Consider the following 16,081-nt stretch of genomic DNA (forward strand, 5'->3'; position numbering starts at 1 on the left):
TTTCAGCCTTTAAAATCAGTTCCCTTCTTGTCCACAGGGAGAGATCATGACCTCCACCCACGTTCTGGACGAGGTAAAGCCACAAGTCACAATTCTGACACTGCTGTCGTTGGCTGAAAACCAGCAGACGTGTATTTTATCTGCTGCTGGACGCTGGAAGTCTCCCTGGTGCTATTTTACCCATTTCACTTCCAGTTATAAAAAAGTTTTCAACCATTTCCCCTCCCTGCTATTGGAAATCGAAATGATTTAAGCAAAAAAAAAAAAAAAAAGCGACACCTTTTAAAATGTGTTATGTTTTTCAGTATTGTCGTATTCTTTCTGGTTCTTTACCTCCTGTTGTTTCACTGATCTTTGTCCTTCTTGTCTGTTTCTCCTTCGTTGTTTATCAGTTGATGTTTTCAGGATTCCTCTCTGAAAACCTGCAGCAATGGGTACAACAGAGCACAACCACACAGCAGACCCACAACACATCCTTCTTTTTCTTTAGCTTCAGCATCCCAGATTAATCTTTACTTACCCATATTGTGTATTTTTTTAATCCCATTTACAGCTCTTTTGTTCCCGATGTGCATTTTGTGATGTTTGCTGAAGGCTGGAGATGAAGATTTTAAATTTGGTTTACTGATCTCAAAATATGACGGCTGTTACGGCAGAAGCAAAATATATGAACTTTAATTACACAAAACATGAGTGAAAATGAGTGAAATTCGAAATGATCAGACAAGTAATCATAAAGAAGATGACAATTTATTTCAAAGGAACATTTTGTTAGAATTACATTTTATTCCATTTAATAAGATTTTTTTTGTTTCTCAGGAGAAATCTGGCTGTAAAATAATAATGAAACATCGTCTCCAGCCTTCTGCAGATTTATATTTTTCAATTTAAACTGAATGTGTTTGTAACATCCTCATCATTTGTCATGTTAATTTAAAATATTTACTAATTCAACATTCATGTTTCAAAGAGAACGGCATGTTTCATGTTCTTTTATTTAATTTTTTTTTAATCTGTCCTGCGTTCCTGTTGGCAGCCGGACGAGTCAGACCTTCCGTACCCGCCTCCTCAGAGGGAGCCCAACGTCTTCATGGTTCCTCAGGGAATCAAACCCGTCCTGCAGCGAACTGCTATTGAGGTTTGTTCCCATTTAAAGTAAACCGGCTCCTTCGTTGTGACATCACAATGTTCAGGAAGTCGCAACGGCTGGGCTGGTTTCTGAATCCAGACTGTGGAGACTGAGACCTTTAATCTGTATTAATATCAAACCAAGACCACGCCATGTGGATGTTTAAATTCTTCATTATCTTCCTGTCACCCCTGTCAGATCTTGGCGTGGGGAGTTCGTAACCTGAAGAGTTTCCAGATGGCCAGCGTTACCTCCCCGAGCCTGCAGGTAGAGTGCGGAGGCTCCATGATCCAGAGCTGTGTCATCCGCAGCATGAAGAAGAAGCCCAACTTTGACGTTAACACGCTCATCCTTGATGTGGTGAGAACACACAAACGCACACATTAGGCAGATGTAATCAGAGCGCCGGCCCAAATGCTTCTACGGCTGATGAGAGTTCTGCTGTGATGTGGTCTCTGTCGGTCATTTATCTTCATCAGGGGAGCCACAATAATGGCAGCGGAGGAAACCTACTAGACCTTTTCTTCTTGAAAAAAGTAGACGATATAGAAGGAGTCAGGCTGAATGTGGGAGCTGGCAGATGCTGTTAAGTTAAGTTTGGTTTTTCCAGCGAAAAGAGCCTGTTTAAGATGCAGGGTGGGGGACTTCTCCCTCTGTATACATTACTAATGCAGAATAAATACAGGGCGGGGATCTTTGTCATGGATATGGCTGTCTTACAAACGCTGACTAGACTGGCTGTCAGTGCAGAACAGAGTTTTACTTTCCTCTCCTTCTGATGCCTCATAAACTAAACAATGTGGATGCTTGTCTCCAAATTATGAGACGGATCCACAAACGGTCACGATATATTACAGGTGGAGCTGAGCCAACGGGCCCCAATGAAAATAATTTTCTAAAGTTTAAACGCTAGAATGTGTAACTCAGCCTCAGCCTGGGAAGTCATTAATAATAACAGAAATCAAAAGCGACAGTTTCACAGTAAAGTTGTGGGTTAATGGAGACGGAGCGATGGACCTGTGATAGGTGGTTAACACATCAGCCATGATGGTTTGGTGGATATATATAATAAATACACTAATCTTTCAAGGCATTTCTGTCAATATTACTTCATTTACTGTGTAATAAGAAAATACGGCCGTCCACAGAATAAATCTCCTGTAATGCCAGTTACAGGAAGAAGCCACCATGTAGCACGTAACTGTTTATTTGTTTCTGCGACACAACAAATAAACAACGTTCCTCTTCAGCAGTTCGCTGTTTTCTCAGAGTTAGAAGCTGCTGTGGTTTTTGGAGCCACAGCAGTCTGCTCTACATCAGACCTGTGAGTCAGCAGAACATTTTTAATAAAGTGCCCCTTCAATCATCAGCACTCTCAAAGTTTAAACATACACCCTCAGAGTTAGGTTGTGCCCGGTGACCCGCGTGACTCCTTTTTTATTTAATAGTTTCATTTTGATCTTGAACTCAGATTTGTGGATGTAATTCCAGTTTTGAACTATCAAGCTGCATCTTAAATATTTCATTGAATCCAATAAAATAAAAAAAAAAAAGAGAGAGAACAGTAAGAATTGTATTTTTCTCTCTTCATGTTTTATTATTGGATTTTTATTGGATGGGTTTAGTGTTTTGACATAATCTGCAGTGTAGTCAGGAACTTCAGGAGCTTTAAAACACACACTTGGAGAAATCTTAACCTGCTGCACATTGAAAGGCGAACACACAATGTTTATCTTTAATTTACAGCCACTTGGGGGGATTGGAACATTTACTTCTATCATCACCTACTGACATGATATGATGTTTGCAGCTGACCAAGTGGAAGCAACATTAATATTTATTTGGACTTCAGTCCAGTAATTCCTGAGGAGAAATATCTAAATAAAATTCTTCAACATGTTGAACAGCTAGTTGCTAACTTTGTTCATTGTGGTATCTTGTTGCTGGTTTGATATCATACATAAATTTTTCTTTGCTGGAATCAGCAGTTGATACTAAAAGAGTTTTGATTCAAAATAGTAAAGTTTTGTCCAAAGCAATAAATCAAAAAGAAACATTAGTGTTGAACCCCGCTGGTGTCCCCTTTCACATCGAAGTAGCAAAGTGATCCATTGCTAATATAAAAATATTGATCATAGCAGCTTTAATAAGTCTTTATGGTCATAAAAAGACTTTGAGAGCCAAACTACACCAACATCACTGTGAAATCTTTGCTTTGCAGAAAGTGTCTGATTCAGCCAGTTATTTAAACCATGCAACCCACAATAGTGCGAGCGAGATCGTTGTTATTTATTGTTGAAACATAAAACTGTCCCCAGAGAGTAGATTTCCACCAGTGCCGTTACATTTCACCCAACAGTTTTCTCATGAAAACTGAAATATGGAAATATGATGCACGCTTTTTCCAACAACGGACTCTGGGAGTTTGACGTTAACAATATTAAGGTCTGAAGTTCATCACCTCTGTGTATTATGACGACAGCTCCAACTGGAGTATGGAAATCTTCACATATTTTTCCCTTAAATGCAGATTCTTGCTCCAGTTGTGGCGTTTTAATGTTAACAAGATTTAGGTCCTGTGTTGCCCGCCGCTCGGAGTCGCACAGCCTCCGCCGGACTGTGGAAATATGGCCATATTTTTCCATTAAATTCAGCCCCTGGGTTGAGTCCAGGCCTTTAGAGTTAACAGTGTTCAGGTCCTAAGTTGACGGAGTAAGTGTTTTTTTTATGCCACGGGAGCAGAAGTGACTGTTATGGTGGCGATGATGTCTTCACATGTTGCCGGTTGAACAGCAGCAGAACATTAGTCCCCCTTTTCTGCTCCTCGGCTCTCTGCTGAAGCCGGATCGTGGCGCCGTCGAGGAGGTTGTTGCTCCGCCGGCTGACATTTCTGTGATCAGCAGAGGCCTTCGACAATCTAGACAGGTCAAGTGATGGTCTGTTTGTGTTGAACCGGTCGCTGCTCCGCTCGCTCTGGAAGTGAAATATAAGATGCACGACTGCAGTGACAGCTGCTGAAACTGAATATGAACCAAAAAACAAAACACGGTTCGAGCAGGATTTTTTCCAGCTTCAATAGAAAGTTAGCTTAGCATAAAGCCTATTGCACATGCTCAAACAGCCTGAGTGGTGACCAGGAAGTAGATGACATGATCAAATCTCCACCTTAATGACTTCAGTCACCTCCTCCTTTACATGGGAGGGGTCAGCTAAGGTGTAATGAAGCCCTGATTGGAAGATCACCAAGGCGTGACCAATCAGCTCCAGACAGTCAGCAGCTGTAGCCAATTAGCATCAGGCTGTAGGTTTCACTGTCTCCCTGTCCATCCTCAGAGACTTCCCTGTGAGGAGCTCTACATGCCGCCCGTCGTCATCAAAGTCATCGACAACCGCCAGTTTGGGAGGAAGCCGGTGGTCGGCCAGTGCACCATCCGAGCCCTGGAGGACTTCCGGTGCAGCCCGGAGGAGGAGCGAGCAGGAGTGGAGGAGGAGGAGGAGGAGACCTGGAGACGTAAGGACGTGCTGTGGGGGGGTATTAACACATCTATTAAAGAGCCTGACTGATCGTTAATGTGCTTGTTTCTCCAGGTGAGACGCCCCACTTAATTTCTGGGGAGGTTTTTATTGACATGGGCGATGAGCTGCCGCTGGTTTCTGACCAGGTAAAGCATCTGCCAGCTGCTGCTGTTATCTCAGGCCCAGAATGAAAACAGAAAAACACCAGCCTGTTGCCTCTCAGTACTTTCTGACCATCTTTAAAGGAGCTACATATCAGTTTTTATCATGTTGGCCTTACCAACATTCAGATGTAAAACCGAAAAGAACCTTTATTTATTTTATTTATTGGTCGTTAATAAGAGTTAGAAAGTTTGAACGTTGCTTCCTTTAGTTAAACTGCAGCTGAACTTTTGTTCTCCAGTTGCTCTCCAGCTGAAACGGCTGTAAGCAGCTTAATAACCAGCGATTTTCCTAATGCCTGTATGAGGAGTGTGTGTGTGTGTGTGTGTGTGTGTGTCATGGCATTTTCATGTGTTCATTTTAGTGTGTAAATGTTGAGCTTTTTCAAGCGTGTAAAGGGCAACTATGAAACACTCATCTTTCCACCGGGCACGTACGTGTGTGTGTGTGTGTGTGTGTGTGTGTATTCAGTGGTACACCAGCATAAATAAACACACTCTGACAAAATGACATGGCAACCGTCTCTCTGTGGTCGGCGACCACGAGACTCGCGCTCGTCACCAATCATTAACTATTTTCTTTCTGCTTCTTTTCTCCAACTTTTAAACTTTTGGTCTCCTTCCTGTTCAGGCTTTTCCATTTTTTCATGTTTGTCCTCATGAACAGACTTTATTGAGTCAGATGTTTAATTAGTTGGAGTTGAGCTGATTCTAAATGTGAGCAGACTTTAAAAAAAAAAATGGAGGACAGAAGCTTATTGTAGACTTCAGTCCATTTGAGGGTTTCTAAGTAAATTTAATCAGCAGAGACAGATTTTCACTTTTTTGTTTTCTGCCTTTTCACGTCACCAAAAACCCAAAATGTTTCCTTAACATCTCTGAGCTTGTTGCTGTCGACTGAGTCTGGAAACACACACCATCTAATCTGTGACACACATAGTTTATTAGATGGGTTCTTTGGAGTCTATTAGAGTATTGGTGGCTGTATAGAATCAAGAGACAACATAATTCGGTCTTAATGGTTTGGCTGAGGACATCAGGATGTCTTACACTCCTATAAATACAAACAAACACACAAACCACAGCTTCCAAGTAATCCTGTTTGTTCTGAAGAAACTTGGGGGACTGAGGAATGCACTGTCATCAAACTGTGGCAGCAAATTCCATAAAAAAAACAAAAGGCAAAAAACTTTTCATTGTGTTTCTGATGTTGTTTAGTCGAAATAAGAAAAGAGACGAGCATGATTGGACAGTAAAAGATGTTTCTTAAAGAATACTGGACTTTTACAGTCATTTCATTTTGTTTTATTTTAAAAACGCTTCTTATTTATGACACAAACGTGAGCATTCTTTTCCAGAAAATATTAAATAGATAAATAGAATTTTTTTTCGACTTCTCCTCCAGTCGATATTCATTTTTGGGCGTAACTATATAAAACCGCCGGCTGCCTGGTTAGAAATCAGTGAGGACAGGATGACGTGTTGGAAAATGTCCTGCAGTCGTGTGTGAGTGTGCAGGTTTGGAAGTTAATGCACTCCAACATGGAAAAGCACCACATCAGCTCTTTTAGGAATATCCAAGTAACATTCAGAGACACCCAAAGAACTCACACCTTCCTCCTCAGTCTGTTCACTTCTGTTTTCTTTCTCTTTTCCTCAAATCTCTCCTTCCTCCTCTCTTTCTCTTCATCGTTCTCTCCTCCCTTTGCTTTTTGTTCATTCCTTCTTTGTGTATCCAGCTAACAGTTGATTTAATGTGGTGGTTTATTAAAGGGCCTCTTCTTCTTCGTCCTCCTCCTCCTTTGTCTTCTTCTTCATTGTTGTGGTTCATCTCATCATCTGCTCTGTCGTCCTTCCATCGGCTTTAAATCTTCTCTGCTCTTTGTCTTTCAATTTTTTTGTGTCTCTTTTTTGTTTTCCCGTAACCCACAGGCGCCACAACAACTTCATCTACACACAGACACACACACATCCATGGTGTGTATTGATGAAGTTGTAACGCAGAGCTTTAAAGCAAAAAGACTGTAGTAAAGTTACGAGGTCAAACTATCTCTCACACACAGACATAAGAAGAGACATAATGGGACTGTCTCTAATATACAGTTGTTACTTCATACTTTTGACATTAACCCCCCTCACTCCCCAAACCACACACACACAAAATGTTTTTCCACTTTCTTGCACTGTTGGAAAAACTCATTTGTCGTGTTGTGTTTGAGGGGGGCGATATTAAACATTTGGTGAAAATGTTCACTATGAGCTCAGCTTGTGTGTGTGTGTGTGTGTGTGTGTGTGTGTCTGACCGCTCCCCCTCCGGTCCAATTAAAGTGTTTTGACTTTTAATTTGAAAAACGTCCTGACCTCCGACAGTCAGTTTTTATTGATCAGATCTAATTTCACTCCAAGTTGTGAATCCAGATGCTGAAAAATCCCACATTTTGAAGGTAACACTTCTTTTCCTGGCCTTCCGCTTTTGGGATCAGAAAACAAGCTTTATGCTAAAATAAACTAACGGTGTCTTCTGTTGATGTGAGCGGATTTACACTTTAAACTTTAATATAAATGTGTTAATAATTACAGAAAACAGCCCGTCTGTTATTTGTATTCACACCCAGCTGTGTCCTCGCCTCACCCTTTCCCATCATGCTCAGCTCCTCCTTCGGTTTACTAATCCTGAAAAATGGCGCCACGCTCATGAAAATGTTTTTGTCTACATGGTTTTTGATTAATTGTCGCCTCTTTGAGAGAACAGGTGACGTTGACGATGATGTTTGTGCGTTGTGAGTCACTAATACGTCCGTTGTTGATTGTGTTGTGTCTAATGATGTTAAATGGGCTAATCTAACCAGCTAACCTGAAAGTGTGTGTGTTTTTGTTGTAGTTTGCAGATGGAGCCAGTTCAGCTATCATTAACCTTTCAGCCTCTAGTTCCAGCCTCCATGTAGGTAACAAACTCATCTTCTAACCGGTTTCATTCGTTCATGTCCAAACACACTTTCCATTTGGCTGTCTGTCTCTGTCACACCTCTTCACGTCTGTTCACTTTGACAACTTTACAATTTGACAAACTCACAAACTTCAGATTTTCTGCATTCCTTTCACATTCGGCTGCCTTTCTGCAGAACACAGGTGACAATCCAACAGTCGTGACTCAGAAACCGGATTTCATTCTAAAACAAAAACTTCAAATTGTGAGTTACAACAAAAACCAAAATCCCTCTCCAGCCCGATCTGAGTGAACTAATTATCACATTAACACAAGTCTGAGAATGACTCATTTTGGTTTGTACTGGGATTAAGTGACATGTGAGTGTGGAAATAATCTTAAATTCTACCTCCCAGTTGAATGAGTGGAAACCAATGGATGTTTGGAGTCCCTGATTGTAACCATGAATTCAGACACAGTCTAAATGTTATTCTTTCTGTTCCTTTTAACCCACACGGAGCAGCAGACGGTGGCAGAGATCTACTTTTAGAGTGAAAGTTTATTTTAAGTAAGACACCGACGGATAACTCTGGAAGGACTGAGATAAAGACGAAGAAAAATGTTCTTTCATTTGCTTCGGATGAAGAAGAAATGGAAGTCTGGGTTTGAGCAGGAGACCCGACTCCTTGTTACATTCTTCCATTTTATTTATCCAAGCCAGGTCAATTTGAAGACTGAAGTTGACCCAGACCAGACTGTGCACACACATGCCCACATCCAGTAGTGCCCCCCCCCCCCCAACTTGTCGACAGTAATTGGGGATGATTCCTTTCTCTCCAAACAAAGATATTTGTTTTATTAAGGGTCAGATATTGGGACCAGTCAAATTAAAGGCTCCGTTTTCTGTCTAGCCGGAGGCCAAAGTCAACAGAACTGCTATAGATCCTCGATACCACAACCCTCCACGAGCAGACAGTCACTAAAGGCCGAGGGCGGGAGAGAAAATCGGACCGAAGGGGGAGGGCTAATAAAAGAAAGACTCGCTCTCTCGTGTGCTGTAAATCCTGGCTTCTTAATCTCTGGCTCGCGACCAAAAGATCGGGTCATGGACGCACGTCTGATGATTACCAGATTACTGCAGCGGAGTGTGCGCTCAGAAGTGTGCGCGGCATCCAAGGCAGATCAGTCGGTGTTCAGTTTCAGAGTTGGAAAGGTTTAAGAAGATCGTCTGTCAGTGGAGTCCTGGCTCCACAAACCTCAGAGCAGAATTTAAGATCATACGTTCGCCGGCATAGAAAACGAAATTTGTGTGTCACGTTTCATCTGCAGCATCCAGGCTCGCTGATGCTATTTGTCGTGGATCAAACCAATCTCCCTCTTGTTCTTTCGCCCTTTTAGTTGTATTTGAAAAAGCTGTCAAGTCCATTTGGCGTTGCTTCGTCTCCTTATTGGCGACGTGATTCATACAAATTTCTGCCCCTTCAATAATTGTGGTCGCTCTACATTTAATTTCCATCAAAACTATTCCAGTTTGTCGCCAAAAAACTTGTCAGGTTGAGTTAAAATCTCACTCAGAAAACGCTGTAGTTCCATAAATCCTTCCTGGCTTCCTTCAGACCGGAGAAACTCACTGAAATGGCTTCATGCCAGGGGACTTTGTGGCATTTTTTTTTTTTTTTTTTGTGGGGGGGTGGGCGGGTTTATGAAACACACATTTATGGCGCTATAATGACACTCTGACTAGAAACAAGATGTCAAAGTAGCTTACTAAATCATTGTTGTTTTTCTTGTTCAGCTAATGTCAGCCACAGACTGATGTAAGCTGCTGTTCACCTCCAGACTCCAGCAGTTTCAACATATTTGAGCTCAGAAAGTTTCTGAGATGTGTCCGAACACCTCTGAGTGATACTGAGCGTTAAGAGTTCATCCCAGTTTTAATCTGGTTTATTTACAGACAAATAAAAATAATCTTTCCATCACGACGGGCCATTTTTTTTACTCTAAATCAGCCTAAAATTACTCCACCGGATGATAACTGCCACGTTCTTCTTCGGGTTATTCCAAACTGTCGAGATGTCCAGAGTCATTTCCTGCACCTCTCTTTCCAAGAGAAGAAGAAGAAGAAGAGGAAGAAGAAGCAGGCAGCACGAGCGCTTCACAGCGAATGGAAAAGCTGTCAGGAATGGGACGAAGATTAAGTCACTGCTGTGCAGCGTCAATCTGCGATAGAAGAAGACGACAGTTGTTTATTGAGAATGCCGCAGATTCTTACTTGAGGTTTTGTGCTCGGCCTTTGGACCGCAACCGGAGGGAATGACACCTCTGAGAGACCGATCCCCCTTTTTTCCACACTCCTTCACATCCATCAGTTTATTTTGGCGATGGCGAACCAGGTCAAAGAAAACCAGCGCCGTGGCGGTCCAGCAGCAAACCTCCCTGCGTCTTAAATCAGATTAAAGTTAAGCAGTATAATGGGCTTTTATTTTATGATTTTTTTTTTTTTTTGCCCCAGTTCGTAACCATGTAGCCCCCAGTGCCCCATCATCTGCAGGGGTGGCAATTATTCATGCATCATGGAGGGCCAACAGTCTGCTGAGGTTTCCAGCAGGTGATTTCATTCTTGATTGTTCGCGCTCTTATTTACAATCACAAATCTCCGTCAGTTCCCGGTTTGCCCATCTGACCTTTGACCCCTGACCTTTGCTGTGGAAGGAGTTTCCCCACGACGAGGCGTCAGCTCAGAGCTCTTATGTAAGTCCAGCCTCTCGGCTCGCCGAGCTCTTGGCAATGCCAGTCAGGTTTGGTTAGCCTGGCTTTCCCTGCAGGGCGTAATGATACGCTGCAAACCGCACTGACACCCTGAGTCAACCGCTGCAGGCTGAGAGTGTGTGTGTGTGTGTGTGTTCGAGCTCCTGAGTGTATCTTAGTGCACGTCGCAGTCTGGAACGCTGCACCGACGGCCTTAATCTGTCTGAATCAGGAGTCATTGACTTGACAAACACACACACTTTCTGGCGCCCCTGTCATCAATGCCTGGCACCGGCTGCCCACAGAGGACGTATTAACACACACCAGACACTTCACGCCTCATACACCGAGCGCCGTGTGCCAGTTTGTGTGTGTGTCATGTCCTAGTTAAAAGCCACGTGCTGCCCTTTTCCATGCCATGTTGCCACTTTGGAAAAATTAGGAATTCCATAGTTTTCCCCTCGTCAGTGTGTGTCTCTCAGTCTGTGGGAAGTAGGAGAAAGGGGATTCCACACAAACTCGGTGCCATAAGAGCACTTTTGTTCTACATTTATGTCTACACACACATAAAGGAAAAAGTGGTGCATGCGTCACAAGTGTGTTTTAAGTGGGAGTGTTCCTCAGAGGGTTGAAGGTTGCAGGGCGGGTCGAACTTAAATGTATGTTTTTTGTGTGTGTGTGTGTGTGTGTGTGTGTGTGTGTGTGAAGGAGTAGGCTGGTAGTTTGATCTGTCCCCTCGGTATTCACCATCTTTGTAGTCGTTTCCTCGTTGCGTCAGAACCAACACACACACACACACACACACACACTCTCTCCTGGGCAGACAGAGGTTTCACTTCTGTGAGAAAATCCCTAAAAGTGAGCGTCTGTATAAAAGCTCTGTGTTGCCAAAGTGAACAGACTTTTAGTAAATTTGATGGACGGCGCTGCTTCGCCCTGATAAAGATTAAATAACCGGGTTTCACTCAAAGATGAAGAAAAAAAATCATCTCTTATAATTAAAAAAACTCGTTTCCAAGCCGCAAAAAGCCGCCAGTCACCGACTGAAAAACAAAGATATTTGGCCCTCCCAAAAGAACAGGACGACGACGTGACTCATGGTTGTAATAGTGAGACTTTAACAGCTTTACTTTCACGCCAGCAGTCATTTTGTAATACAGCGATTTTTTTTTTTTTTTTTTTTTTTTCGTTTTAAATGGCGTCTGTTTCATCTTGGAATGAAACCCTGACGTCCTTATGGGAATAACTATTAAGAAAATGTGTTGAAAAGCTACTTAAAGTGTGTTTAATCCTGTTGTTTTAGAGTGCGGTTACACTGTGTCAGCGTCTGTGTGTCTGTCACTGACTGACTCTCTGCTGTGTGCGATGAAATTTAACGTCTGTCTCTTGTCTCTTGCTCTTAAACTGACCATCTAGATGATACAGTGGGTAAGTTTGTGTGCGTTTGTTTTCATTAATCCGCCTCCAGCGGTGCATGATGTGTTTGTGAGGAATCTGATGAAGCAACAGACGTGACTCAACAGAAAAAGACTGGACTTTACGGCTGCAGAGGGATCAGAGCATTGTGCACATTTTGTTGTCATTCCAGTAACGTTACACAAAAGTGACAAAGATTTCAGCGGCTGCATTTTGGAGAATAAAACTAATTCAGAGTTGAACATTGACGTGAAGTCCACAAACTTAGGACTCAAGACCTGGACCTGATTTGGGATTTGACTCTGGAGTCTTGTCTCTTCTTGACTTTATGTCTCACACTTTATTATTATACAGGTCAAAGGTCACCGCCGCTCAGGCCCACTTCAGTGTATCTTGAGTCCAATGATCTGACAACACACAGACAAAAAGAAACACACTTGAACACAATAAATCAGTGTTTTTGGTGGGCAAATATTTCTGTCTGCAGAACACTGAAGGATATGTAAACACACAAAAAGGACTCCAGTGTGTTATTTTACTGTAACGTGTTACCTCTGATGTCCACGTCTGCTGCCGTCCCGCCGTTTGCCCGTTTCCATTGCCTCAGAGAGCCCGAATACTGTACCATGACCTTAATGCTGCAGAGCCACCAGGCAGTTTTTTTCTTGTGTTGACGTGAGCTGGCATCATTGGAAAAAATCATGTAAAAGCGTGTTGTTGTTTTTTTTTTGTTTTGTTTTTGGTTTTTTTGGCCTGGGCCCGGCGCTGAGCTGCTCTACAAAAGCAAACAGTAACAGGGGGTTCATTTGTTTAAAAAAAAAAAAAAAAAGGTCAGAGGTCATGATATGAAACTCTGATCAACCCTGGTAGCTGCCGTCATTTTGGGGCACACTCTGAAATGGTTTTTCTTGATTTTATCAGTGTAGAAGAGAAATTCAGAGATTAATCCAAACAAACCATTAAAAGAAAGAAGAATTTGAAGTGATCAATATAAAAATACACAGTTTGACGAATTGTAATACCAACACATCATCATCTTTACGTTTAGGTGCCTTCACTGACTTATCTCATCATACTCAACTGCTCACTGTCTACCTGCTGACCTCTGACCTCTGATCATGTGACTGACAGGAAGAAGAGTTCATGGACTGGTGGAGTAAGTTCTACGCCTCCACAGGAGAGAAAAACAAGTGTGGGACGTACCTGGAGAGAGGCTTCGACACGCTGAAGGTTGGAGTCTTTAATCTGTCGCACAATACCAGTGTGATGCTTTTAAAACATGTTTCTGTGTGGATTTAAAAAAGATGTTCATTAATAGGAATATCCTGACTGCTTTTGGATTCAAAAGGTGGAGGTTTGTGTGTTTGGCTACGTGCTAATAACACGCTGTTGTAGCAGTGATGGTGGGAGATCCATTATCTATGAAAGTTGTTCCTCTGTGTGTCTGTCTGTGTCTTTTGGAGGGAAATAAGACGGTAAATGTTGGACAGATAAAGATCAATGAAGTGAATGTGAGGGAGGAGAAGATGGAGACAGTGCAGCTCTTTGTTCCACTTTTTAAAATGTTTTGCTCGTTAACCAGAACTTCACCATTTAAATCACATTTTTGCCCTCCTGCCAGTTCCCTTCGGCCTCCCCCTTCTTCTCATGCCCCGTCCTCAAAGCCTGGCGCCGTGACATTCCAGCCGTTTTCCGAACGACTGCGATGACTCACCCTCGGTGCATTCGCTTCGGGAACGCTGCAGTGGGACGCACGTAGGGAAAAGGCCGCGCTCCGACGTTTGGCGAGGACGAAAACGAGCGATCACGTCAGCCGTTGTCGACGTCTGTCTTCAGCTTTGTCCTTTCAGGGTTTGCCACGGTTCAGCCGCCATCCCAGGAGCCACCCCCCCTTTCCATCCCGCCATCGCCCACGCTACGCTCAACCTTTATCCCGATTCTCTCGGCCCAAACGCCGACCTTTCCTTCCACGGGGACTCAAAGCAAACGTCAGTCTTCTTGTCTGACGCCCAAACAAATGACTAATCATGTCAGAATTTGGCCTTTTCCTAAATTAGACCTCTAACCTCTCCCTTGAAAGCCATTTCACATCAGTGCAGCCGCTTTAACTCTTCTTTGGCGGACCCTTCGGTTTGTTTTTAAGCCACAACGCACGTTTCCTTACTTACTCGTGACACATTGCCAAACAAGACTTTTTTCCCCTGGCTTAATAAATCATGCAATTAATTTGAGAAGCATCTGTAAAATAAGGGGCCTAGCAGTCTTTGAAAATTACCCTCTAACTACCAGAAATGTTCCAGAAAGGGCAGGTTGCTCGTGCCCCAATGAAGAACGTTTCTTGAAATCTGGCTCGAACTAAACGACACAAAAGAGAACAATAACGGCTCTCCCGGCCGTCGCCGACCCGTGAAAGGCTCTTTCCATTTTCTTCGTTCATGGAGCCCATTAAATGGTTTGAACCGCGGCCGATGGAAACACATCTAAGTTGCTTCTGAGTTTTTGCGACGTTTCAAAAACTTTGCTGAAAATTTGCTCGACAGCTGGATGGAAACTGGTGAACTGACCGACGATCGTCGCTCTGCCTCAGCTTCGCCCTCCACCTACTCTCTGCCGGCCCCCGTTTATTCATCCCTCTGCAAACCCTTTTCACTCAGATCTGCTACTGTCACGGGGAAATGAGCCGCTGTTTCCAACCTTTCCTCCCCCCTTTACCTTCCTGTCACCTCCTCTCCCCCCGCCCGCCTGCCTCTCTTTTACAATCTTTGTGTTTGCTACTGTTAGCTGAGACACAGTTTCCAGCCTCGCTCTGACCCAACGTAAACTCCCTCCGAATACGCTCACCTTTCCTTTCGGCCTCGGCTCTGCTGCCCCCGTTTTTTTTTTTTTGCCACCTTTCTGTTTCTGTTTCCATGTCGTCCTGCCACCATGGAGGTCTGACAGAACTGGCTCCATGCAAACACAGACCAGTTCAGCAAACTGGCCCAAACTGTGTGGCCGAGGATTCATCCAGCTGGTCAAAGTGCATTTTCTCCTCACGGACAAAATGAAAGCTTGATTGGCCGGTTGGACTCCTGTCATCCATTTCAGGGTTAACACGACCTTCAACCTTTACAAAAAATGTTATTTATGAAAACAATCTTTTGGTTGACTTGGTATCATTTATGATTTAAATCTATGCAGGCCTGAAATATTTTTCTGTAAAAACAAAAAATCACCACAATGATACTTTGTTTTATTTATTTATTTATTTTTACACATTTCACAAAGATACATGTTAGTGAGCAGGCGGATAACGGAGTACAAGGAGTCCATTCATTTACATGAAAAAGCCAAAAATGTTTGTTCTGGTGACGTGCCGCCTGCAGAACATCATCGATCTGGTTTGCGGTTCTTTCCTGTCAACAGTTTTCTCGACATCTCTTTTATTATAGCGGTTTTTTGGGGGGAAATTCTTTTTGGGCTCAGGGGATTTGGTCAAATTGCAGCAACTCAACGGGAATTTATCAGTGAGGCTGCATCCTACTGTTTCCAGCCTCTGCACAAAACTAGGTTAAGGTGTTTTGGTGTGTGGTCGTCCATCCTCTCTGAAGTAACACAACCTCATCTACCTCTGTGTATGTTCACATTTAAAAGGACAGATCCACTTTTATGAATGTGCTGCGGTTTTGACTCTTTGGTGGTGTTTGGGTGTCTGAGTACTGAAATTTACTTCTCTTTAGTTTACATCATTGCTCTCTCTTCCTCTCCAATTCTTTCAACCATCTTCGCCGGCGTCCTTTTCTTTCGTCTCCTTCGTCCCTCTTTCTTTCTCGGTTCCTAAAGAAAGTTGCTTTCATAACCTTTCTCCTCTCTCTTTCAACTCATTTTAATAAACCACTTTCATGAGCAGTGTGTCTGGTTTTCACTCAAATACCACCAGTTGTGCGTCATTCTCGTTTTTGGAAGTTCGTTTGCGTACGTGCCAGGAGTCTGAATGGATCGGTACCAGAGCCGGAGCTGGTCAAGGAAGGAAGTCTGTGTTTAACTACGAGTTACCATTCAACCTGTGTCCTATTAATTATCCTGTAGATGTTCCTGTTTGAAGTGTCGCCCCAGATGAGCAGCCAACTGTCACTGTTTTCATTTAATAGCAAAGAAAATGAAATAGAAAGTTTTAAAGGGCTCCATGATGGACTTTGATAAAAC

The 16,081-nt window shown here is 43.0% G+C and overlaps 1 protein-coding gene across 6 annotated transcripts in view; it reads left to right on the plus strand.

Moving 5' to 3' along the window:
- dysf (dysferlin, limb girdle muscular dystrophy 2B (autosomal recessive)) overlaps nucleotides 1–16,081 on the plus strand; it is a 44,459-nt gene that overhangs the window by 17,562 nt on the left and 10,816 nt on the right. For 5 of the 6 annotated variants that reach the window (XM_029526971.1, XM_029526973.1, XM_029526972.1 and 2 more), the window contains 8 exons: nucleotides 38–73; nucleotides 393–434; nucleotides 1,037–1,138; nucleotides 1,328–1,489; nucleotides 4,463–4,640; nucleotides 4,718–4,791; nucleotides 7,688–7,747; nucleotides 13,028–13,126. In XM_029526971.1, coding sequence (XP_029382831.1) covers nucleotides 38–73; nucleotides 393–434; nucleotides 1,037–1,138; nucleotides 1,328–1,489; nucleotides 4,463–4,640; nucleotides 4,718–4,791; nucleotides 7,688–7,747; nucleotides 13,028–13,126 — 753 coding nt within the window. The remainder of the gene's footprint in view (nucleotides 1–37; nucleotides 74–392; nucleotides 435–1,036; nucleotides 1,139–1,327; nucleotides 1,490–4,462; nucleotides 4,641–4,717; nucleotides 4,792–7,687; nucleotides 7,748–13,027; nucleotides 13,127–16,081) is intronic. The other variant, XM_029526976.1, reaches the window with a different exon arrangement.

Source organism: Echeneis naucrates, chromosome 18 (assembly GCF_900963305.1).
Source record: "Echeneis naucrates chromosome 18, fEcheNa1.1, whole genome shotgun sequence".
NCBI classification, from domain to species: Eukaryota; Metazoa; Chordata; class Actinopteri; order Carangiformes; family Echeneidae; genus Echeneis; species Echeneis naucrates.